General features: G+C 39.6%; 1 protein-coding gene across 1 annotated transcript in view; it reads left to right on the top strand.

Moving 5' to 3' along the window:
* The window catches only part of LOC133877389 (mediator of RNA polymerase II transcription subunit 13), a 37,616-nt gene extending 14,789 nt beyond the window's left edge, over window positions 1–22,827 (top strand). The window contains exons 9-22 of the mRNA XM_062315667.1: window positions 701–779; window positions 898–1,227; window positions 1,537–1,596; window positions 2,038–2,284; window positions 5,362–5,631; window positions 7,529–8,899; window positions 9,732–9,999; window positions 10,073–10,220; window positions 16,800–16,887; window positions 17,077–17,155; window positions 18,224–18,519; window positions 19,488–20,592; window positions 21,060–21,431; window positions 21,885–22,827. Of these exons, the coding sequence (XP_062171651.1) occupies window positions 701–779; window positions 898–1,227; window positions 1,537–1,596; window positions 2,038–2,284; window positions 5,362–5,631; window positions 7,529–8,899; window positions 9,732–9,999; window positions 10,073–10,220; window positions 16,800–16,887; window positions 17,077–17,155; window positions 18,224–18,519; window positions 19,488–20,592; window positions 21,060–21,431; window positions 21,885–22,501 (5,330 nt within the window). The 3' untranslated portion in view covers window positions 22,502–22,827. The remainder of the gene's footprint in view (window positions 1–700; window positions 780–897; window positions 1,228–1,536; window positions 1,597–2,037; window positions 2,285–5,361; window positions 5,632–7,528; window positions 8,900–9,731; window positions 10,000–10,072; window positions 10,221–16,799; window positions 16,888–17,076; window positions 17,156–18,223; window positions 18,520–19,487; window positions 20,593–21,059; window positions 21,432–21,884) is intronic.
* The last annotated feature ends 917 nt before the right edge of the window (window positions 22,828–23,744 follow it).

Below are 23,744 nucleotides of genomic sequence, written 5' to 3'. Positions count from 1 at the left end.
TATGATGGTTTGCTTAACTAGAACATATGGCTGCAAGAGTGTTGAAAGAGGAACTTTACAATTGACACAAACAGTTGGGATCTTGGCCCCGAAAAAAAAGAAGGAAAAGTAGTTGGGATCTTGATACTATTGTTTGATGTTCACTGTGAGACAAGACAAATTAAGCTGCGCTTTTTTTTTTTTTTTGATAAGTAAGAAAATTTCATTAAAAAAGCGTAAGGCGCCTCTAAGTACACATGAGCAACTTAGCTAGCCCACATGAAAAACCCAAGAAAACCCAAAAGAAACTACATACCCACAACACCCAAAACCCACATGAAACCCAAGATACAAAGAAACCCCCCAACAAACACCCAAGATACAAAGTAATCCCCATAATAAAATAAAACCCAATAGAACCCCCATCCAACACCCAAGAAGAAACTAGTATCGAGGAGGTTTTTGATATCGTCGTGTCCCTTTTTTACAAAGCCTTCCTGGGGTTTAATTCACATGCAGTAATAGGAGGAATTTTAACCATAGGATACCAATGTGGTTGAATTCTGCACCTCCCTCCTTCTTTCTATCTATTTTCTTTCCAATTTTTCTGTTGAAGTAGTTGCCATAGACATTCTGTTATTTTGTTTCTAAACAGTCAGTTATGTAATCTTTGCGGCCTTGCCAACTCTGCTGATTTCGTTTTATTTTTATGATATGGCAGTGATTGTTTCTCCTCATGGAATTCGTGGTAGGCTTACTGGATGTTGTCCTGGCGATCTTGTCAAACAAGTGTATTTCAGGTATAATTCATTTTTGATCTATTCATTGTTGTTCTTCTACACAACTTATCTTCTTCTGATGTTAAATAAATTTCTCTGGATTGATATTTTCTTCCATTTTTTCTTCTTTATAAAACAGTTCTGGCAACTTGAAGAATTCAAATGGATTTATAGGCCTACCATATCATGTTTCTCAAAGTTCTGGGTACCAGATGAGGGGGCAAAATTTCTATGTTGAAGTTACCCTTGGCTGCCCTAGATCTGGAAGTGACAATGCCTTGCAATCAAACTCAGATTCCATGAGGAATTTGGCCAAGAATCATGTTGCTGAACCTCCTGCTGTTGGAAGGGGTGATCAGAAGGGATCACGGGATCAATTACCAGTTTATGAGAAAACATTCATATATCCAGCCGAGGCAGTGCTTGTCCCAGTCCTGCATACATCATTTGCCAGATCTTCTCTTAAAAGGTATATTCTTCTAAGTGTATTAAATATGCTTTGGGGCTTCATCCATACAGGGGGCAGGTGAATGAATCCGGTCAGCAAGGTGGTTCCAGTTGGACTAATCTTGTAAAGTAGTCATGCATGTAGACATTAGGTATTTCTTATGCTCAAGACATCAAACTGACTTCCCTTACCGGAATATTCCCTTCCTTTCTGGGGGGGGGGGGGGGGGGGGGGGGGTATGTGCATACACATGTTTATGGTGCCTATTTCTGTTCAGATTCTTTAATATCGGTATATGTTACTTAAAATTAACGATGATGGTAATTGCAGATTTTGGCTACAGAATTGGACAGGACCATCATTACCTAGTTCATCTTTCTTTATGCACTGGTTAGTGATGTTTTGTGAGTTATTGATGTTCATGCGTTGCTCTAATAAAAAAAATGTTGCTTTTATGTTATGCAAGTTAATTCTTAGCTACTTAGCCCCAAAAAGATTGTTGAGACAAGGCGTATAAATTCAAGATACTTTTTATCTCACATCAGCTTTTGAACCTGTGACCTAGATCTAATTACTGTTTGCATGTACTAAATCCTATTCTTATCTAATTAGTTTCTTTGATGTGATGATTCTTTTCTTTTCATTCTTATATCACTTAATGCATATGCGATCTATTTAAATCATATAGCTGACCTTGGCATTTTTAAATTTTGGTTACCAAGTTTCACTTTTTTCTTTTTGGATAATGATTTTATGATAGATGATGATGTGAATTGGTCCAGTTTTCAATTTTTTTTTTTTGCTCTTTCTTTATTGTTCTGGTTTCTGCAGTGCTAGCAATATGGACTTCGTGGAAGGATCATGGAATGAAACCAGTGGAATACACACCAAGCATGGTTATAAGAGTAGCAGCAATAGTAACAGTAGCAGTATCAGCAGCATAAGCAGCAGCTCTAGTGATAGTGATCACAAGATGACCGCAGGAGGCAGCGAACTTGAGGGAGATGCTGATTCTTTAGCTTGTAGACAGTCTGGTTTATCTACTAATGATCAGTTGGAGAATGATTGCAACAAATTGGTACTTCATTATCTGCAAAGAATAGTTTTTATTATCTTTGAATCTACTGTGATCCATGGACACAAACGTGTATGTCAGATTCCCAGTTGGACATGGGGTCTCAGACATGGCAATTTCCTATAATCTGTAGACTTCTAGTCAAATGGTGGACTTTATACTTGTTATGGTTCTCTTGTAGAAGAATACAATGTTGTTCTTTACGTTGTTGAAGTGCTGGTGTGCTCTTCTCTATTGCCCAAACTAGTGTTAATTAGTGTCTGACAAGCCACTATTATTAGAGAGAGGTTTCCTACACATCATAGATACATTCATATGTAGTTAGTTATAGAGGTATAATGCTCTTTTATTTTTCATAGCTACGTTAGAATTATTTAGTTCCATTTCAGAACAAAATTTGGATCCTTGGGCATTGAGCTCTAGCTCAAATGACTTCTCTTCCTTAAATAACAACAAGATGGAGGGTTGAGTCATGGGTTCAAGACCCATTGTGTGTGTGTCCAACTTACAATAGAAAAAAAATTGATCTTTGAATGCTTTAAATTGTAGTAAAAATGTTTAAAAGTTTTTTAGCTAATATTTTTTTGTAAGTAATTTTATGTCATTAATAAGGCGTAGAGAGACGCAACCCTAGTACACAGAGAATATACAAGAAAACCCCTAAAAGGAAGAAGAAGAATTATTGATAATAGATTATAGTCGAGAATAGTTTCATCAATTACAAGAGGTGGTGGATAATCTCAGGAAGAGGCATGTTATTATGGTGGTTAGATGTTGCATGTGCAAGAGAAATGGAGAATCAATGGATCACCTTCTTCTTCCCTACGATGTGGCTTCCGCTTTGTGGTGTGCTCTCTTTACTCACTTTGGTATGTTTTGGGTTATGCTTAGATGAGTTATCGACTTGTTTGCTTGTTGGTGGACGTTTGGAAAGCCGAGGAGTGCCATGATTTGGAAGATGATGCCGATTTGCATTTTTTGGTGTGTATGGAAGGAAATAAATAATAGGTGTTTCGAGGACTTGGAGAGGTCTTTGGAGGATATTTTACCTTCGTTTTTTCATACTTTGTATCTTTGGATGGTGGCTTTTGTGTCCCTATTGTCGCTTAGTTATATCGAGTGTGTTTGACAACACTCTCATCTCCCTCTTTATTTTTTTTCACTTCTCCCTAAAAAGTCAAATTCAAAGACATTCTAACATTTTTTTTTTCTTCACTTTTTACATCACATCAATCATTTTTTATTACTATTCAAATAAAAAAACCCACTATAAAACAATTTTTTTTTTCACTTTTCTATAAAACAATTCCAAACTTTTTTATACTTTACATTTTATCAATCACTTCTTACTACTATTCAAACAAAAATTCCACAACACAACCATTTACCAAACACACCCATCGATTTTCTTGTACCCTTTTCTCTTTCTAGTTAGGTGATTCATTTTCTATACTTCCAGTGTACTTAGGAGCGTCTTACGCTTTTAATAAGACTTGATTTAAGAGGTGGTTACCCTGCTATAGTTGTGAGGGGGGTAGTTGGGTATGGGGACTAAATTCAATTTTGGCCTAAGTTTATGTCCACTAGAGTGTTTAGGAATGGTGTTTATGGATGCTTCTACCTATCTAGGTTAGTTTTGGCATTGGTGAATGGCTATAGTTGCAAATGCAATTTAAAAAGGGAAATTTCTTTGTTAAATTTGATGTGACACCCTAGAAAGTTAAGCGTTATTGAGTGGATCGATTGTGAAGGTGTTGTATGGGTTTTAAGTCCTAGATTGGTTTTTTACTAGATGAGACTGAGTTTTATAAGTAATTATAAGGAACTCTAATTTTAACTTTAACTATTCATTTTGAAATATAGCGCAAATTTGGTTAGTGCTTTCCTGATGCGTGAGAAATGGTATCGTATCCAACCCAATTACACCATGTGGCACTGCGACCTAACATGGGCCTTGACGAGGATGTTAGGGATTTAAGTGGGGCTAAGTGCTATATAGGGTGGGTTGATTGTGAAGGTGTTGCATGGGTGATTAGTGTCATATTAGTTCCTTACGGGGTGAGACTGAACTTTATAAATGATGTTCCAATTGTAATTGACTAGTTCTTTTAGGATATAACGCAGATGTGGGTAGAACTTCCTTAGGTCGTGATACTTTATGCAGGTAACATTTGGGTTATATCTATTTCTTTTACTTATATATATATATAAAAAAAAACATTTAGGTTATATCTTATGAGGTTTTTATTATCAGTTCTCTCCATTTTATGACCCCTTGGAACTAATGGGTTACTTCTGAAAGTTGCAGCCTCAAAACTTCTAAGGGTGAAGGTTTATTTCATTGGTGGCATAAATGACTGTTTTTTAGGTAGAATAATTTACGGGAGATTTCTTATGACAAAAACTTGAATTTATAACTTGCTCAAAATTATGGTATATGTTATGAGATATCATACCTTTTTTTAAAAAACATAAAAAATAAAAAACAAAATACATAAATTAAGGTCCATCCCCTCTTCTCCCTGAAGGTTTAGGAATGGTTGGGATTGCCTTTTGGTGCTGTTGATTGTCATTGATGCTCAGTTATGTTATTTATTCATTGTGAACTCCAAATACAGAATTGGCTTTTGCTTGTCGGTTAACTGAAGTAATACAGTTCTATGTGCGCTATTCTATTTAATACTTTGTTTATATCATGTGTCATTGAACCTCAATGTTATGAAGTGCATTTTTCATTAAAAATTTATTTTTGGGGGTAGCAGATGAGATTTCCTTCTAAGTTGATTGTGATAGCATACAACATGGTTGAGGTAACAGACTTTATGGTACAGATGTACCCTCGAGTTTAAATGACTGTTGACTTGTGATACTCTTTTCACTTTTCATGGTTATAGTTCTCAGTGGAAGTCATCAAATGCTAGCTAATTGAGGACATATAAAGAACTTTTTGGGGATGGTGAATGTGAATTTACTTCATAACTAAATTCTGCAATCAACTAATGGCTACCTAATTTTGTTCTTATCTATCTGAGTTAAATTTATGGATTCAGCAAAAGAAGTGAACTTTAATGTCAATGCAGGGTTCTAAGCGCTCTCGAGCTGGGACGACAGAGTCATTTGGTCAAGTGGGCACTGCTACAAATTCTCTTGTGCAAGATGCATACAAGTCTGATTTTGGTTCCATGGAAGTTGACAATTCAGCCATAACAGGAGCTGCAAATGATCAGATTGGATCCCATTGGGATTGGGATGATGATGACAGAGGTAATGCCATGGATATCCAAGCTCTTCTCTCTGAGTTTGGAGATTTTGGGGACTTCTTCGAAAATGATGCTTTGCCTTTTGGGGAGGTATTTTCTTAACCCTTTCAATGGTTGCAGTTTTTGTTTCAAAGGTTGTTTGATCTATGTTGATAACACCACTGCTATGACAATGGTGGGAGCTCCATATATGGCCCATTGTTTTGAGGAAACATTTATATACACTGAACTTTGGGTTACAAGATTTAATTTTCAATTAAATAGAATAATGATTTTGTTATGGGATTTTTTCCCTCAGGTATTCCCTTTCTTTTCTGACCTTGCTACCTATATTTATGTTATTCTTGCATGGCTAAAAGTGAATAAGGTTTTCTTCTCTTTTTATGACGGAATTATGGCTTCCTGTGTAGCTGTGCCTGTCTGATCTATGTTGATAATCCTACTATTTTTGAGCATTGATGGGAAATCAATATCTGATTTATTTTTTGACAAGTAAGAAAAGTATCATTAAAAAGCGCAAAGCGCAATCAAGTACACAGGAAGGATACAAGAAAGGCATCAAGAGGAAGAAGAAAACAAAATAAGAAAATCATTAAAACTAAACGCTAAAGGTGCGAGGAACGCAGCCGACCAAGAGCACAAAGAATGAAAGAAAAAGGAAATGAGTTCCTCAATAGTTCTTTCTTTGTTTGGAGGAAGACGTGTCTTAAATTGAAAATTTGGGATGCAAAATTTGTCTAACGATTGAATAGCACTAAGGTTTTAATTGAATCAAGTTCTAGAATTGTTTTCTTTTTCTTGGTTATTCCCATTTCTCTCTACTGCAGCAGGGGCAGGGGGTATCAAGGAGGGTGGCAACTCTTGAGGGGAGAGGATTAGGGAAATTCACTCTGTCCATAATTTAACGGGCACAAGGAAATTGCCCATAAGCTATTAAATAATTGACATATAAAAACTGTCTTTGTATGGTATAATGAAAAGGCCGGCTGTTTTTTTGGACAATGGCCAAATGTTGAAGTTAACAAGCGGAATGGACAGATCATACTAAAATTCTCTTAGCTTAGCTATTGTGTGTTTTTCTCTTCCTTTTCCTATATAGCCTGATGATATACAATTTTTTTTTTTTTTCTTGAATGGAACAATAAAATTTCAAGTTATTGAAAATCTACAATTTATACTTGCATAACCTTTATTCATCCAACTCTTACAAATTGAAGCATTAAGAACCGGGAAAAAAAAAAACCCAAAAAATGAAAAAGAGGATAAAAAAAGTAAGGCTGTATTTGATGAAATTGGCAAGATGTCTAAAATAAAAATATTATAAAGGTTTTGTGATAGATCACTTAAAGAAAATATAAGGTTAGATAACATGAGCCTTTGCACTAGGGAAAATATTTAACCTAAGAGTAATGTTACTCTTTATACCTATTTGTCACATCAGCTGACATGACGTGTTTTATGTGGTTTTTCATGTCAACCACTTTAAAAAAACAAAAGTGTAAGCCACTTAATACATGTCATGTTAGCTGATCTGACATAGGTGTGATAAATAGGTGGGAAGAGTAGCATTACTCTTAACCTAATATTAGTCACCACAAAAGGCTTTCAGAATTGCCTTTTTGGTGTAATATATCATCCATTTATTAGAAGTTTTTTAATACTTACAATTCTCTCTCTCTCTCTCTCTCTCTCTCTCTCTCTCTCTCTCTCTCATTTGGAAGTATTTATATATGTTATCAGAACAGTCTTTCCTCAATAAGGCAGTGCTTACATGGTAGATGCACACCGGTTACTTTTGATAATCATAATTTTGTGTATGTCATTAGTACAGTTGCTTTGTGTGTATACCATCATGCTAAAAGAAGTTAATCTATCAGTCTACATAAACGTACATCTCCCCCATGCCCCCGTTTTTGTTTTGAAATGCTTTTCTGGTGAAATGATTAATCTTCCATTGAATCTCATGATGACCCTTTGTTTTGCGAAGCCCCCAGGAACTGCAGAATCACAGGCACTCATGTTTTCTGCACCAGATGGTGGAGATGTACGTTGCAGTCCAGTGGGGATGACGGATATTTCTGATCAGATGCTATTGCCTGTGGGTTTTCCATCTTTTGACAGTTTTGATCCACCTCCTCCAGTAGCCCAAGAGGAGTGTCTCAGCAAAAATCTAGAAGTCACAAATAGCAGTCTGTCATCAGGTCTGGTGAACCACACTCCAGCATATTCTACAGGTGAGTTTGATCATATAATAAAAGCTGAAGCACTGATGACATTTGCCACTGAATATGGAGCTGTGGAAACCCCTACAAGTGAGTTTTCCTCATCGATTTTCAGAAGCCCGTATTTTCCTAAATCTCGAAAAGTGGAGAGCTCCAATTCAAGCCCAAACAATTATATATATGGTGCAACACCACCCTTCTCTCCTTGCTTTGATGGATCAGAAGAGAAGACTAGCATGCCCTTGAACTCAAAACCATGTCCTGGAAGAAATGATGTGAGTTCTGTTATCCACTCACAGAAATATTACACTCATGTGGAGAGTGGGAAGGAGCAACATGAGAAAAGATCATTTGCAGGTAATAATAGTATTGCTATGTCTGATGGGGTGGCACCATCTCCATTCTCCAATCTCAACTCTACAAATGCTGTTAAATCTTCCCTGAGGAAATTGACTGAAGGCACCCTTGAACTAGCGCATTTCCTTCTGTCTACGAAGACTGTGCTTGCAACTGAAGTTGAATGCCTTATGTTCCAGGCCTCCATGTGCAGGATAAGGCACACACTTTTATCTTCGAGTAGCCTTATGCCTATTGGTTTGAGTAGGTCAAGTGGACATACTGTTTTGAATCAGCTGCCTGGTGAACATAGTAGTATGACAGACAACATATCTGGCAAATTTGAGGTTAAAAAGAAAGAATCTATACCAGTTAGAATAGCTGGTGATATTGATGGAGTGCTAGATGGGCACCTTAATGCACCTGTTGGGGTTTGGCGCTCTGTTGGAGTTCCTAAAGTTCCAAAGCCCTCAAATTCACCAGGTATGGAAGTTAGCCCTTCTTTGCCTCACAATACATTCAACGAGGAAGGTATCCTTTCTTTTGGGCAAATGCAACCACTTCAGGAACTTCTTGATGGAATGGCATTACTTGTCCAACAAGCTACTTCCTTTGTTGATCTGACTCTAGACGGGGATTGTGGGGATGGTCCTTATGGTTGGCTTGCATTACAAGAGCAATGGAAGCGGGGATTTTCTTGTGGGCCTTTTATGGTTCATGCAGGTTGTGGAGGGACTTTGGCTTCTTGTCATTCCCTTGACATTGCTGGCGTGGAGTTGGTGGATCCACTTTCTGCTGATGTAAGCTTTCATTTTATATGTCACTGGAATGGTTTTTATGTTAATAGGTACACCTTTTGTTTCTTTAGGTGTTGGGTTTTATACTATACAGCTGATATGTAATGCTTGTGCTGAGATAATGTTGCTTCTGATTTCATTTATATGTCACTGTCAAACCAAATGTAGTAGCTTCTAATGGAACTGTGAGACTAAGAATGTGGGAAATAGATTTTTGTATGAGAATAAATTGATTGGAGTTGGTCTTGATTATATTTTGATGCCATATCACATAAGGGTTGTTTATAATGCATCTAAAGAGTCAGTTACGACAGGCTATATGATAAATGATTATCACTCCACTCTTAGATATTTTCAATTTCAAGCTAAGGACTTTACAATCTGAGATACTATTTGTTGTTCAAAAATCAACTTGATTATTATTGTTGCGGTCGGTACAATGCTAATCTTTTTAAATGAATGTACATTTTATTTGGTTACACGATGTAGTACAATTTATTTGTGCATTGGTTCTCATGCTTTGAGTAGCAGTGTCAAAAGCTTTGTAGCGGGATGCCTTTTCGAGTTTTAGGTAAGACAATAGATAATGTTTCCTTGTTTATACTTTTTCCTTAGGAAAGCAACCTTATGGTTGGGCTTGGGGAACTTCGGAATTGAGATTAAGATGCTATTGCTGTTAGTTCGATTTTTTGGTTAACTGTTACACTGTTTATACTATCTTTTTTCTTTTTTTTTGACGGTTGTAGACAAACAGGCATAGTAAGATGTGACTGTAATATACCTATGGATTTGTCATGCAATGATCCTTATGTAGAGGATATCTTGTTTAATCCAGGTTCACGCTTCGTCAGTGATTAGTTTGTTGCAGTCTGACATAAAGACAGCCTTAAAATCTGCATTTGGCATTTTGGACGGGCCATTGTCTGTCACCGATTGGTGCAAAGGTCGCAATCAATCGGGTGATGCTGGAAGTACAGGTGATGGATTTTCTGCCGAGTCCTCTATAAGTGAATGTAGAGAGTCCTCGAGTACTGTAACGCTATCTGTTGGAGAACCAATGAGCCCATCCCAGTCTTCTGCTGGTGGATCATCTTGCCTTAAAGGTATGATTATGCTTTTATAGACATCATGAGATTATTGACTTTTTAGTTACAAATAGTTTGACCATTGATGCAGTGTCTAGTTCCATGGATGGAGCTAAAGCAGATGAGACATGCCAAAGGAGATCTAACCAAGAAATCTTTAGTTCAGAGTCAGAGCAGCAACTATGCACCCGCCTAAGACCAACACTTTTTGTTCTTCCGTTGCCTGCTATACTTGTTGGGTATGATACCTTAAACAATTTTTCATATTGACACCTGAAAAATCAAATTATTTACGAATAACATTTTGTTTAGATGGGAAGCCTTGTTTCCAATGAGCATGCATAATACATAATTTATTTCCAAGTTACTTTCAAATTTTGAAGATGTGTGAATTGGGCTCATTTATAACTGATTAGAGGCTTATTACATTTTGTTGAAGACAGAAACAAAGATTCTCATTTAAATAAAATTTTAAATTTTTTCTCATGCTTGTAGAATGGTTTTTATTATGATTCATTAGAGAACCAAGTGACCGTCAAAATCAATTTATTTTAAGCTTTTAACACTACCAAATGTTAACCAACATTTGTGCCTTAGTCCCTTATTTCAACAAAGAAAGAGAATCAGACTAATAGAAAAACCATAATACGAGGAATATGCTAATATGGACCTAGGTTTGATGGTATATTTATCTATATTTTTTTCCTTTTTGGTTCTGCCGTGGGGAGGGGACTTTCCTAGTGGCATCAGTTTTAAGTCCTTGGGTTTTGGGCCACTTTGTGCTACATTTCTAGGTTTGATGCAGGGTACTGAAGTTCTTATATGTACTCAGAAGATAGTACATGAATGCTGATGAGAAGGTAAACAAACAGCATACTATTTGGCTGATTTTTTACTTGCCTAAAGAAGTAATAGGAAATGTATCATATTTGATTGCCTGTTTGTTTGTTGTTACTACCTTTCTATGAGTAATTGTGTCATTAAGAAGTGCCAAAAGGGTTGTGACCTAGTACATTGGGAGCAATGGAAGGAACATCCTAAATAGGAAGAAAGAAGTGCCAAAAGGAAAGAAAGATGGCAATGGCATGTTTGATCTCTAGTTACTTTAGAAATAGAGGAATACTTTTCAATTTTCTTTAAAAGAACTTGTCCAAATGCTTTTCTATATATATTTTTTTTTTTATAAGTAATAATAGTTTTATTGAAAGCGTAAGGCGCCCCTACGTACACTAGAAGTATACAACAGGAAACACCTAACTAGAAAGCGAAAAAGAAGCAAGAAATTCAGCAAAGCTGATAGATAAAGGGTACAAATAAGCCATCGACCAGACATACAAGGTATGGAGAAACAACTCTAGCACCTCCTCTAGGGAGCTCTCTAGATTCTCAAAATACCTAAGGTTTCTCTCTCTCCAAGTACACCAAAAAAGGCAAATAGGCACCATCTTCTATGAAGTAGCGCTCCCAGATCTCCCAGACTTCCACCAACAAGCAACTAAGTCAAGCACACTCCTAGGCATGACCCACGAAATACCAAAGCGGGAGAAAATGTAGTTCCAAAGAGTTGAGGCTAGATCGCAATGCAGAAGGATATGGTCCACTGATTCCCCATCCCGCTTGCAAAGACAACATCTATCCACAATAATTATGTGCCTCTTCCTAAGATTGTCCAAGGTAAGAATTCTGCCTAGAGCTACAGACCAAGTGAAGAAGGCTGCCCTCGGGGGAGCCTGAGACCGCCACACACACTTCCATGGGAACCACGTACCTCCAGAACCCATCATAGAACCAAAATATGACTTCACCCCGAACACACATTTCTTGGACGGGACCCATTTGAGACAATCAGCCCTCTCAAAGTTCACCTTGGTAGCGCCCAGCACCTGGAAGAAAGAGGCAAAAACATCGACTTCCCAATTATGAGCCTTTCTAATAAAGCTCACGTTCCATTGAATGGACCCACCCAAACTCTCCAAATTATCAGCCACTGACGCATCCTTCACCCGAGCAATGCCAAAGAGATCAGGAAACACTTCTTTCAGAATCGAATCTCCACACCACAAGTCATGCCAAAATCTAATCCTGCTCCCATCCCCCACCTCAAATCTAAGGAATTTGGAGAAATTCTCCCATCCTTTCCTTATAAACTTCCACAACCCTACTCCAAACGCCCCAGCAACCTCTCGGGAGCACCACCCACCCCACAAACTTCCATATTTGGAATCCACCGCGACTCTCCACCAAGCATCTCTATCCATGCCAAAACGCCATAACCATTTACCTAGCAATGCTCGATTGAACTGAACCAACTTCCTAATGCCCAGCCCCCCATTCGAAATAGGAGTACAAACCTTCTCCCAACTCACCAAATGGTATTTAAAATCTTCACCCATTCCACCCCAAAGAAAATCGCGTTGCAACTTCTCAATGCGAGAAGCAACACTCACCGGTATAGGGAACAAAGACATGTAGTACGTAGGCAAGTTAGAGAGCGTACTCTTGATAAGGGTCACTCTCCCTCCCTTAGAGAGGTATAACCTTTTCCAACTAGCCAACCGTTTTTCAACCTTCTCAATAACTCCATCCCAGATACGAATAGACTTGTAAGGAGCCCCCAATGGAAGACCCAGATACATCACAGGCAAATGAGCAACTTCACACTCTAAAATCTCGGCTAACCTTCCCACATGAGCGACATTCCCCACTGGAATAATGCTGGATTTGGCCAAGTTAACCTTAAGACCCGATACAGCCTCAAATAAGAGCAAGAGACCTCGCAATGACCGAATCTTTGAGGAGCTTGCATCACAGAAAATCAATGTGTCATCAGCGAACAAAAGGTGGGAAAAAGAAGCATCGCCCACTCTGAAACCATCCAACACACCCCCACTCACTGCCGCAGTAATCATCCAACTCAGCGCCTCCATAACAAACACAAACAACAGGGGGAACAAAGGGTCTCCTTGCCTAAGGCCTCGCGAGCTGCTGAAAAAGTCATATGGTGAGCCATTAACTAGCACCGAAAACTTTGCAGAAGAAATGCACCGAGCTATCCACGAACACCACTTACCCCCAAAGCCGCATCTCCTCAACATATACAACAGAAAATCCCAATTGACGTGATCATAAGCTTTTTCTAAATCCATTTTGCAAACGACTCCCGGCTCCCTTGATTTAATACGACTATCAAGGCATTCATTTGCAATAAGGATTGGATCAAGAATCTGCCTCCCTTTGATGAAAGCACTCTGGGATTTGGAGATAACCTTATCCATAACCGTCTTCAATCTGTTGGCCAAGACTTTAGCAATAATCTTGTAGATACCTCCTACAAGGCTTATAGGCCGGAAATCTTTGAGAGACAAGGCTCCCGGAGTCTTAGGAATATGAGAAATAAAAGAAGCATTCAAACTCTTCTCAAAAACTTCTCTAGCATGAAACTCAGAAAAAACCTCCATAATGTCCAATCGCACCACCTCCCAACAAGCTTGGAAAAAAGCCATTGTGAAGCCATCCGGACCTGGCGCTTTGTCGCCATTCAAAGCAAACACTACCTTTCTAACTTCCTCCTCCTCAAAGTCTCTCTCCAACCACCTAGCTTCTGACTCTAAAATGGCATCAAAGGAAAGATCATCCAACCGCGGCCTCCAACTGTGCTTCTCAGAGAAGAGATCTTGATAGAACTGAACCACATGCTCCCCTATCTCTGCCGGATTAGAAGAAATGGAATCTCCAATCAATAAGGAATCAATAGAATTATACCTCCTGTTTGAATTGGCTATAGAATGGAAGAATTTTGTGCATTTATCTCCTTCTTTCAACCACCTCACCCTGGACTTTTGCCTCCAGCAGACCTCCTCCAACAGTAAGCATCTCTCTAACTCACTGACAATCTCCAGCTTCTTTTGAATTTCCTCCTCAACCAAAGCCCTACTGTCTTCCACTGTCTCAACCGCCTGAAGCTCCTCAAGAAGCTTTCTCTTGTTCCTCTCCACATTACCAAAGACCTCTACATTCCATGTCTTCAAATTCGATTTGAGGGCCTTTAGTTTACAAGCAAGCACAAAGCTAGGAGAGCCATGAAAAGAGAATGAATCCCGTTTCACCAACCCCACAAAACCATCCACCTTGAGCCACATATTCTCAAACTTGAACGGCCTCCTTCTTGCAGAAGAGTGAGCACAATCGAGGAGAATAGGAAAATGGTCAGAGAAAAGGCGGGGAAGCCTCTTTTGAGACGCCTCAGGAAACCTTTCTTCCCAAACAGGAGAGACAAGAAAACGATCAATTCTGGACCAAACAGGAGGATCACAGGAAATCGACCACGTAAAAGAACCTCCAACGAGCGGAAAATCCATAAGGCCCTGGTCAGAGATAAAATCACAAAAGTCCCTCATGGCAGACACACTACCATCTCCAGATCTTTCGCCAGGGAACCTAGTGATATTGAAATCTCCCCCTATACACCAAGGCAAACTCCACCAACTCATGATCCCAGCCAGCTCCTCCCAAAGACCCCTCCGATCAACCCTGCAATTTGGACCATACACGCCCACAAAACCCCACTCAAAGTGATCATCAACATTCCTGAAAGAAACTGCAAGTGTGAAGCTCCCCACGCACACATCCACCTTTTCCACCACCCTCTTATCCCACATGATAAGGATACCCCCTGAAGCCCCACTAGCATCCAACCAACACCAATCCACATAATTACACCCCCAGAGACTACGCACAAATTTCCTAGAAGGATCCTTAACTTTTGTTTCTTGGAGGCAAACAAGATCCACCTTCCAATCTCTGAGCAAATTACAAATCCTTAAGCGTTTACTCCTTTTATTCAGCCCCCTTACGTTCCAAGAAAGAATCTTCGGCTTCATGGCACTACTACTAGCCCCCTTGCCCTCCTCTTGCCGCTAATCAATCCGGAACCTTTAGCATCATAGTTAATAGAGCTCTCCAAATTCTTAATCTCCCTCTTACCTTTCGTGCGTCCTTTACCCAAGCGACGCTCCTCTTTCCTCTCCTCTTCTATACAAGTAAGGAAAGCTAACAATTGCAATTTATGCCCCACGTACGTCATCCCAACAATGGGGGAAATTTCGTTAGCACTTTGCATCACCCAGTCCGAGTACCCCAAGCCACCCAAGTCTAGAGAGTAGGAATTGAGAGGAGAAACCACATCACCAGCCCCTCCCCCCTCCTTGAACTCCACCCAACCAGCACCCCCTGGAGTAAAGCTGCTAGAGGCCTCACCCACCACTCCAACCTGTAGACCAGGGGACACTGAGTCCACCACTGGCCCCCCCATCCACTCACAACCTTCCCCTCCAGCACTGCCAAGGCATGGAACAATCTCCATATCCACCGTTTCATGCCCAAACACATCCCCTGTCAACTCCCGAGACACGCTCAGCAAATTCACACTCCTCAGCTGCGAAAATGACGAGTCCTTCACCCTCACCAGACCACCCTCTAGACACAAGACAGGGGCATCACTACATTTCACCTGCTCCTGCTCCGGAAAAGACTTCTCCCCTGCTGCACCGGACCCAACTGTCATCTCCCCCTCCCTCCGCTGACCCGGCCCCTCCATCTGCACCGCCTCTGCCTCCTCCTGCACCTCAGAGCTACAAAGGGGCGAGAAGCAACTATCCAAGAGCCTGGACTGTCCTTGAAGCTGCTCTGCACCTACACCCGGAGATGGATTCGATATCGGAGAGTCAGCAACTAGTCTCTGAGGACTGATCAGAGAACCAATCCCCCGTGCGTCTGGCTCTGTGGCTACCGACACCAGCGCAGATGACTCCCTCACCGGCGAACGCTATTGGCCGTCGAGAGAGGAAGTGGCGGCGACATGTTCCAGAGCCGGAGCCCACGTAGAGGACGAAGCCCCTGGCGTGAAGGTCCCGGCTTCCAAGCCCTGAGTCGAAGCAGCCCCATGAAGAAGCACCGAACTCGCATGGGCCCAAGGGGGGCGGGAGCCTGGAACCACCTTAGCCCTCCACTCCATAGCCTGGTCTGGACATTCCAAGATTCCTTTTCCTTTGGAGGCCCTGGCTGATTTGGATACTGCACTGGTATTCGCTTTGGGCTTTGGTTTGGATTTGGGCCGAGCCACTCTGAAACCCACCACCCGGGCCCTAGAAGAAGCTGCACGACCCAGACCATCTCCATCAACAAAGGCCAAACCCTTCAGACAAAAGTCAAATCTCCTTTTGCATCCTTTCTAACGACTCTCTGAGGGCACCCACATCGAGACTTACACCAGAATGGCTATAGCGTGCTGCAGGGAGAACCGTAGCTTCAGCTGCACCATGCCTAATGTCAGACGACCTTCCCAACGCCACAGAGGGTCCAGCTTGAGCCGGTGTCGCAAACGGAGCCGTAACCGTTTGAATTCAGGACATCTTGTCTTAGAGAAGACTGCCATCTTATTTTGTAGGAAAGATAAAATATTTTGTAAGTTAAATGGTTTTCTTTACAGCAATTGCAAGATTGGAAACAAAAAGGACTGTAAAAGATATCTTCCCAGACTAGCAATTTTGTAGTGGTCCATGTAGTTGTCTCTTTATCTCCTTCATGGTTGGGAGGAATTAAATGGCCGAAAGAACATATTACTAGGCGGTTGTAGTCATATTTTAGCTAAAGATGTTAGTGGTGGATTTGGTGTCTTTGAATGTTTCAAATAATGAGTATTTGCTTTGTGCATTCTGTGTGTTCTATAGTGATGGTAGAATAACATAGGATGCTTCTCATTGTGTAAGTTGATTGTTATCATGTATGGAGATTCATGCAAATTATGATTTTTGTTATAGTTACCAGGATGATTGGCTTAAGACATCTGCAAACTCCCTACAACTCTGGGAGAAGGCTCCTCTTGAACCGTATGCTTTACAGAAACCTGTAAGTTAAACTTCAGTTGCAACACATATCGGTGATGCTGATGCCCCATTTTGTTTACCGTACATTTCTGTAAATTTCTTTTGAAAGACTTTGAGAAATTGATTTCTATTTAATTGCTCCAATTTTTATTTATTATTATTTATTTATTATTTTTTTAAATAAGTAAATCAAATTCATTAATTGTTGCAGATTACTTACAATGTTATATGTCCAGACATTGATCCACTTACTTCTGCTGCTGCTGATTTTTTCCAGCAACTAGGAACTGGTGAGTGGGTCATGTTTTATTCTTTAAATCCAAATGAATTGGCTGTTGCTTAACTCTTATATGCACAGGCACCAGAATTTTTATTGCTGTTTGCATGTTGTGACTGCTGAAAAAAGGTTTTGTATTTTATCCTAGTACTGACGAGCCAACCAGAAATGGATTATTAGTGATGATAATATTATTAATATATCTACCTCTGTTTTCAGTGCTACTTTTATTGAAAACAGCATTCTCCTTGACTACTATAAAAGCGGAAACTACATTTATCCCCTCTAACTAAAACCCTATCTGCAATGTTTCCCCGGTGTTTCAATTTTTGCAATGTCCCCTTAATTTACCGTTGGGGCTGCAATGTCCCCTTAATTTACCGTTGGGGCTACAATGTCCCCATTCCATGCCAAAAATGGCAAACAGAACTTTTCCCTTTTTTTTTTTTTTGGCCTTTATTTTTTTTTTTTTGGAATTTGTTTATCTTATGTAAGGTATTTTTGTCATTTTGGGTCGCGGAAAGGGGCCCTTGCAAGGGGGTGGGACATTGCAAATAGGGTGGGTAGTTAGTTAGAAGTGGGTAAATGTAGTTTTTTTCAATACAAAATGAGTATTGCTAGATACTATTTTTTTTTATCTTACAATTGCTCGACAATGTTATGTGGCACTTCAAAGCAACCATTGGATCTTTTTTTTTTTTTTTTTTTTTCATTTAACAATGATTAATCCAAGGGTTAGTTAAGAGTTGCATGTTAGCCTTTTTAGATGAATGTTGGATAGAATTATAGTATCTAGCATTTCTCATAAAATATAGGAGTAGCTCTTTAGACAAGGCCTTTCCTATCTACACTATCTAGAATCTGGGTTACAAAAAATGCAAAGCATATGTGGACTTTGAGTTCCATCATATGAAATCCTTGTTATACCAAATGCCAATTAATGCTCCAGATCTTCATGCTTTCATTGAGAATACTTATATGCTCACCATCTTATTGATGGTAGTTTAATCTTAGTTTTCTTTCTTAAAAGAGAAGAAAATCAAGAATTTGTTCCTAAATTCTTTCTTTTTTGTTCTCTCAGTCTATGAGACATGTAAACTAGGTAGTCATTCACCACAAAGTTTGGGGAACCAAATGGAAATAGATTCTGGAAAATGGTCATCTTCTGGTTTTGTTCTACTTGACTGTCCTCAATCAATGAAGATGGAAAGCAGTAACGCTTCTCTTGTGGGCTCAATAAGCGATTATTTTCTCTCTCTTTCTAATGGTTGGGACTTGATGAGCTATCTTAAGACACTTTCAAAGGTTCTAAAAGGCTTGAAACTTGGTCCGTGCTTGTCCACAAACCCAAAAGAAGGAAGCAGTGGTCCTTGTATGGTAAGTGGAAGTACTATTTGCAATCATTTTGTTGATTGAAACGGAAAAGTTTTTAGTATTTACTGATCATGGCAGATTGGAATATAGGTTATGGTGATGATGTATTATGCTAATTTGTGGGATGCTATTTTAGCCATTTTTCTCAAATATTTAGTCGAAACTAAGCATTTCATTTGATCTGAGGCATAACATGTTATCAGGCTTACAATGTGCATTGTTGACTATTTATTTTTGATAAGTAATAAACTGGTCTTATTAAAAGTGTAAGGCGCTTCCAAGTACACCGGAAATATACAAAAGAAAGCACTCAACTAGAAAGAGAAAAAGAAACAGCCCAAAAAAAGAAAGAAACCCAAGAAACCCTCAAAACCAACAGCCTTCAAGCCTGAACCCTCAAGAAGCACACCCTATTACAACACGTGAGTAGTTGACTATTATTTCTGGTCAAGAACATTTTTACAAATGTTGGCCTTTTATATTAATTTTCAGTAATCTGGACCACCTATATGCTCTTTAATAGTTCCTTAAGACATTGAATCTAGAAGCTAAAGTTCCACTGTCCGACTTCCCTAAGGTTTTTCAGTTCATATCTTATGATGTTATGTTAGATCTAGTTCTTATTTGTTGACTTACTTGATGACTTTACTTTTCTGAAAGAAGTATCACAATTTTTGTCACTTTCTCTTCCCAACAAATGATCCTGGATGCATTTTGACCTCTCGTAACTGAGGGAATTACACCCTTAGACAGATAGAAACTTCAACAATCTATTTCCTTAGAATTGGTGAAGATCTGCATGTAATACTTCCCAGTCAGGCCAATTTTTTATTTTTTATTTTGGGGGGTGGTTGTGGATAGCTCACCGCCCATATACATGTTAAAGTATTATTTTTGGACTGTACATGGTGTTTTGGTATTATTTTACTGTGGCCAATCAGTTACCTACTTTACTGGTGCCGTATATGCAGGTAATATATGTGGTGTGCCCCTTCCCTGAGCCTATTGCAGTTCTACAAACAGTCGTCGAATCTTCTGTTGCTGTTGGATCAGTCATTCTCCAATCAGATAGAGAGAGAAGATCAATATTACACAGCCAGGTTGGGAAAGCTTTAAGCTGCTCAGCAGCCGTGGATGAAGCAACAATGTCAAATGTTTTAGTACTTTCAGGGTTTAGTATTCCTAAATTGGTACTACAGATTGTGACAGTTGATGCCATTTTTAGAGTTACAAGTCCTCCACTTAGTGAGCTCGTAATTCTTAAGGAAACTGCCTTCACTGTTTACAACAAGGCCCGCCGAATTTCACGAGGAACCTCTAATGATATGATCCAATCATCGTCATTATCTAGTAGATCTCCCTCAGTCCTGACACAAATGTCTCCTATTTCGGGGATGTGGAAGGACTGTGTCGGCCCTCGAATTACTGGGCATTCCCTTCCAAGAGAGGGCGAAATCGATGCTAGCCTTAGGTCTGGTGCTTGGGATAATTCTTGGCAAACAAGGACTGGAGGTTTAAGTTGTGAACCAACTAGACCTGGGGATTATAACATTCCTGATGAAATTCGTTACTTGTTTGAACCTCTTTTTATTCTCGCAGAACCTGGTTCTGTAGAGCATGGAGTTTCACCTGCGATTTCTGGTAATATAGTATCAGAATCTTCGAAGCCATTGTCTGATGATAGTGGTGGAGCCTTTATGCAGGGCACAAGTTCAGCAGGAAGTGCAGATGCTGGATCATGCTCTCAACTTGATGGATCTGAAACTGATGCCTTTGGATCCAGCCATCCAAAGTCTCTTCCGAGCCTACATTGTTGTTATGGATGGACAGAGGATTGGCGCTGGCTAGTATGCATATGGACAGATTCAAAGGGAGAATTGCTTGACAGCCATGTATTCCCCTTTGGTGGAATCAGCAGTAGGCAGGACACAAAGGGGCTGCAATGCCTTTTCATTCAAGTTCTGCAGCAAGGCTGTCAGATACTTCAGGCATGCTCTTCTCCTGACATTGGTGTTGTCAAGCCTAGAGATTTCGTGATCACGCGCATTGGAAGTTTCTTTGAACTTGAATACCTAGGTATATGAGTTTCTTCCGTCATGTTATGTTTCTAGTCCACATTTTTATTGTTTAGTGTTGAGAAAATTCCAACCCATTGCTGTTGTTGATTCGTTTCATATGCTCTGCTTTGCAGTCAAACAGTTAGTAGTAGCTGGCTTACAGTTGTGTATTTTTTATTAAACCAACAATATTACACTTTTTCTTTTAAAAATGATGAGATTGTCTCCCTCTGGATTCTTCTCATTACTGGCATGTAGTCTGGTGGAAGAATATAAGTTGCCATATAGTTGAGGCTAGGAAACAATTTTACCATGAGATGAAGAGCCCACATATCATTTTAATTTTTTTCCTTGTATATCCTGTTCATTGTTATTTGATTTTACAGCCATTCCAAATTAAATCTACTTGGTCAGATGTTGAAAGCATTTTCAATGGGGTAGGATTGACATTATGTTCTTTTGTTTTGGCATTTGGATTGTAAACAGAGTGGCAGAAAGCCATTAATTCAGTTGGTGGGTCTGAGGTGAAAAAATGGCCCCTGCAACTGCGACGATCTGTGCGTGATGGAATTCCTGCAACCAGCAATGGTACTTCCTTACAGCAACAGGAGATGAGTTTGATTCAAGACAGGGGCCTACCTTCCTCACCTAGTCCTTTGTATAGCCCTCACACGAAAGCTTCTGGCTATATAAAAGGTGGGTTAGGACAACCTGCTGCAAGAAAGCAGCTTATAGGTGGGCATACAGTGGTTGACAGCTCAAGGAGCTTGCTTCAGTGGGTGCAGAGCATCAGTTTTGTTACAATTTCAGTTGACCATTCTTTACATCTAGTTTTTCAAGCAGATTCACTGTCTCCTGGTAAGCTGTCACCCTCTCCTTTAGTTCCATTCCTCGTATCCCTTAAATGTGTTCATCTCACCATAAAGCAAAGTAATATCCACCGGTCATGTGGACTGTTGAAAACTTGGATCTAGGTCTTATGCATGACAATTTTCTCGGCGTTCTACTGTGACAACCTTATTGGTTTATCTTGTATCCGTGATCTGTACTGTATTTCTGTTTGCCATTTCTTTATCTAGCTAAGCATTATAATTTGTTCCTTCTCTCGTTTTCTGTTGGTAAATTACTATATGGAAACTTGCTCAGCTGTGTTGTACACCATTAAAAAAATGGTGGATATAGTCATATTATAGATGGTTCATATAAATTGTAAGGTACAGGCCACTTTAAATAGTGTGCAGAGCATGACTTGCAGTTGAGTTCTGCAAACAAAGTAGTTCAATTTCAGTATTGACAGTAAACATTGTGCAGGAGGCACCCAAGGTGGCAGTGTTATGGGACCGTCTGGCTATCTTGAAGGGTTCACCCCTGTGAAGTCTCTTGGTTCTATGTCTGCTTCATACCTTTTGATCCCATCACCCAGTATGCGCTTTCTCCCTGCAACACCTCTTCAACTCCCAACATGCCTCACTGCCGAATCACCCCCGCTGGCCCATCTCCTTCACAGCAAGGGTTCTGCAATTCCACTTTCCACTGGCTTCGCGGTTTCAAAGGCTGTACCTTCCATGAGGAAAGACTATAGAAGCAGCATGAAAGAAGAATGGCCTTCGGTTCTTTCTGTCAGTCTTATTGATTATTATGGAGGCGCTAGCATTATCCAAGACAAGATTGTTCGAGGTGTTCATAAACAGGGAGGTAGGAGTTTAAGCTCGGAGTCTAAAGATTTCGAAATTGAGACCCATTTAGTTCTTGAGTGTGTTGCAGCAGAGCTTCATGCACTATCATGGATGACTGTTAGCCCGGCATACTTGGAGCGACGAACCGCATTGCCTTTCCACTGCGACATGGTTTTGAGACTAAGAAGGCTACTTCATTTTGCTGATAAAGACGTCTCTCGGCAGCTAGAGAAGTCACAATGTGTAGGTTAAACATTAACACAGTAGGAAATGATTTAGGGTGGTTTCTTGGTGAAGATTTTATTGAAAGATGAATGCGAAAATGAGCATCGAATAGGCTGTGCTATAGTCTGTCGAGTGTTCTATTCACATGTATAATAATTATAGCATGTAATCTGTATATGTAATTTTGTCCCATTGATCCGCAGTTTTGAATTCCCAGAAAGCAATTGGACAGTCTGAGCAGAAATAGTTAGGTCTGACAGGTGTAGCTTTTACTGCAGATGTCGTTAAAAATGTATATGAAAGTTGTAGGACAGCTGACATTTGCTCAAGTTAACATGATTAGTACATTTCAAGTTGTGGTGTTTGTTTAATTGAAAAGTGAAGGGATTTCGGGAAATATAGAGTCCAATTTTCCCCACCCCTCTTGCTCTTCATGAAATGGTTTGTAGTATGCCACCATCTATGTTGTATGTATATAGTGGACCGGGATCCCATGCAATAAGGCTGTCTAAAACTGTCTTATTGTGTTGAAATAGGTAGCCTCATGTGAGATGAGAAGCTGTTGAGACACCTGTTCGAGCATGTGGGGCTTGGACAGCCTCTCACTACTAACGGTAGAAATTACCTATTATGAACGGGTTATTAAAGGAAATGATATGAAATGCTTTTATTAAGAAAGTAATACCCATCAAAAGAAACAAAATGGTAGGTTTTTGGTTGTCAATATACGTATACCAGTTTAAATTTCTAACTTCTCCCATCAAATAAAGAATATGATGAGAACCATTGAAAAAATAATTTCCATGTTCACAATGATGTTATTATAAACTTCAAGAGAAAGGTTTTCTATTCCTTGGCCTAAAAGACGTGTGGCCGTGAAATAGGGATTAAGTGGAACAAAATTGACTGGGTGGTAAAGTTGTGGAAAAACACTTCGTTCTTTCTATATTTTGGACTTTATCTCCATGGAACAATTAATAATTAATAATATATATTAAAAAAAAAAAAATGGAAGAAAAGTAACATGTTTGGTACTAATTGCTGGGTCCCCTTCCATTTCAGAGCCTTGGTGTAAAGACAAAGCTGAACCCATTCAAACCACTATTGTGGGTGATTATGTATGTTCTGTCTTAAGAACCCATGTGCAAAGCATCTGATATGATCTGCCGTGAGCCAAATTTAAGATCTTTCTCATTTGCCCTCTCTCTAGTTTACTCAGTTTTAGAGCACCACAAAAGCAACCTAGAAAGGGGAAGTATCTTCTTTGTTT

The sequence above is a fragment of the Alnus glutinosa genome, chromosome 9 (assembly GCF_958979055.1).
Source record: "Alnus glutinosa chromosome 9, dhAlnGlut1.1, whole genome shotgun sequence".
Lineage (NCBI taxonomy): Eukaryota > Viridiplantae > Streptophyta > Magnoliopsida > Fagales > Betulaceae > Alnus > Alnus glutinosa.
This window is presented reverse-complemented; position numbering and strand designations above follow the sequence as displayed.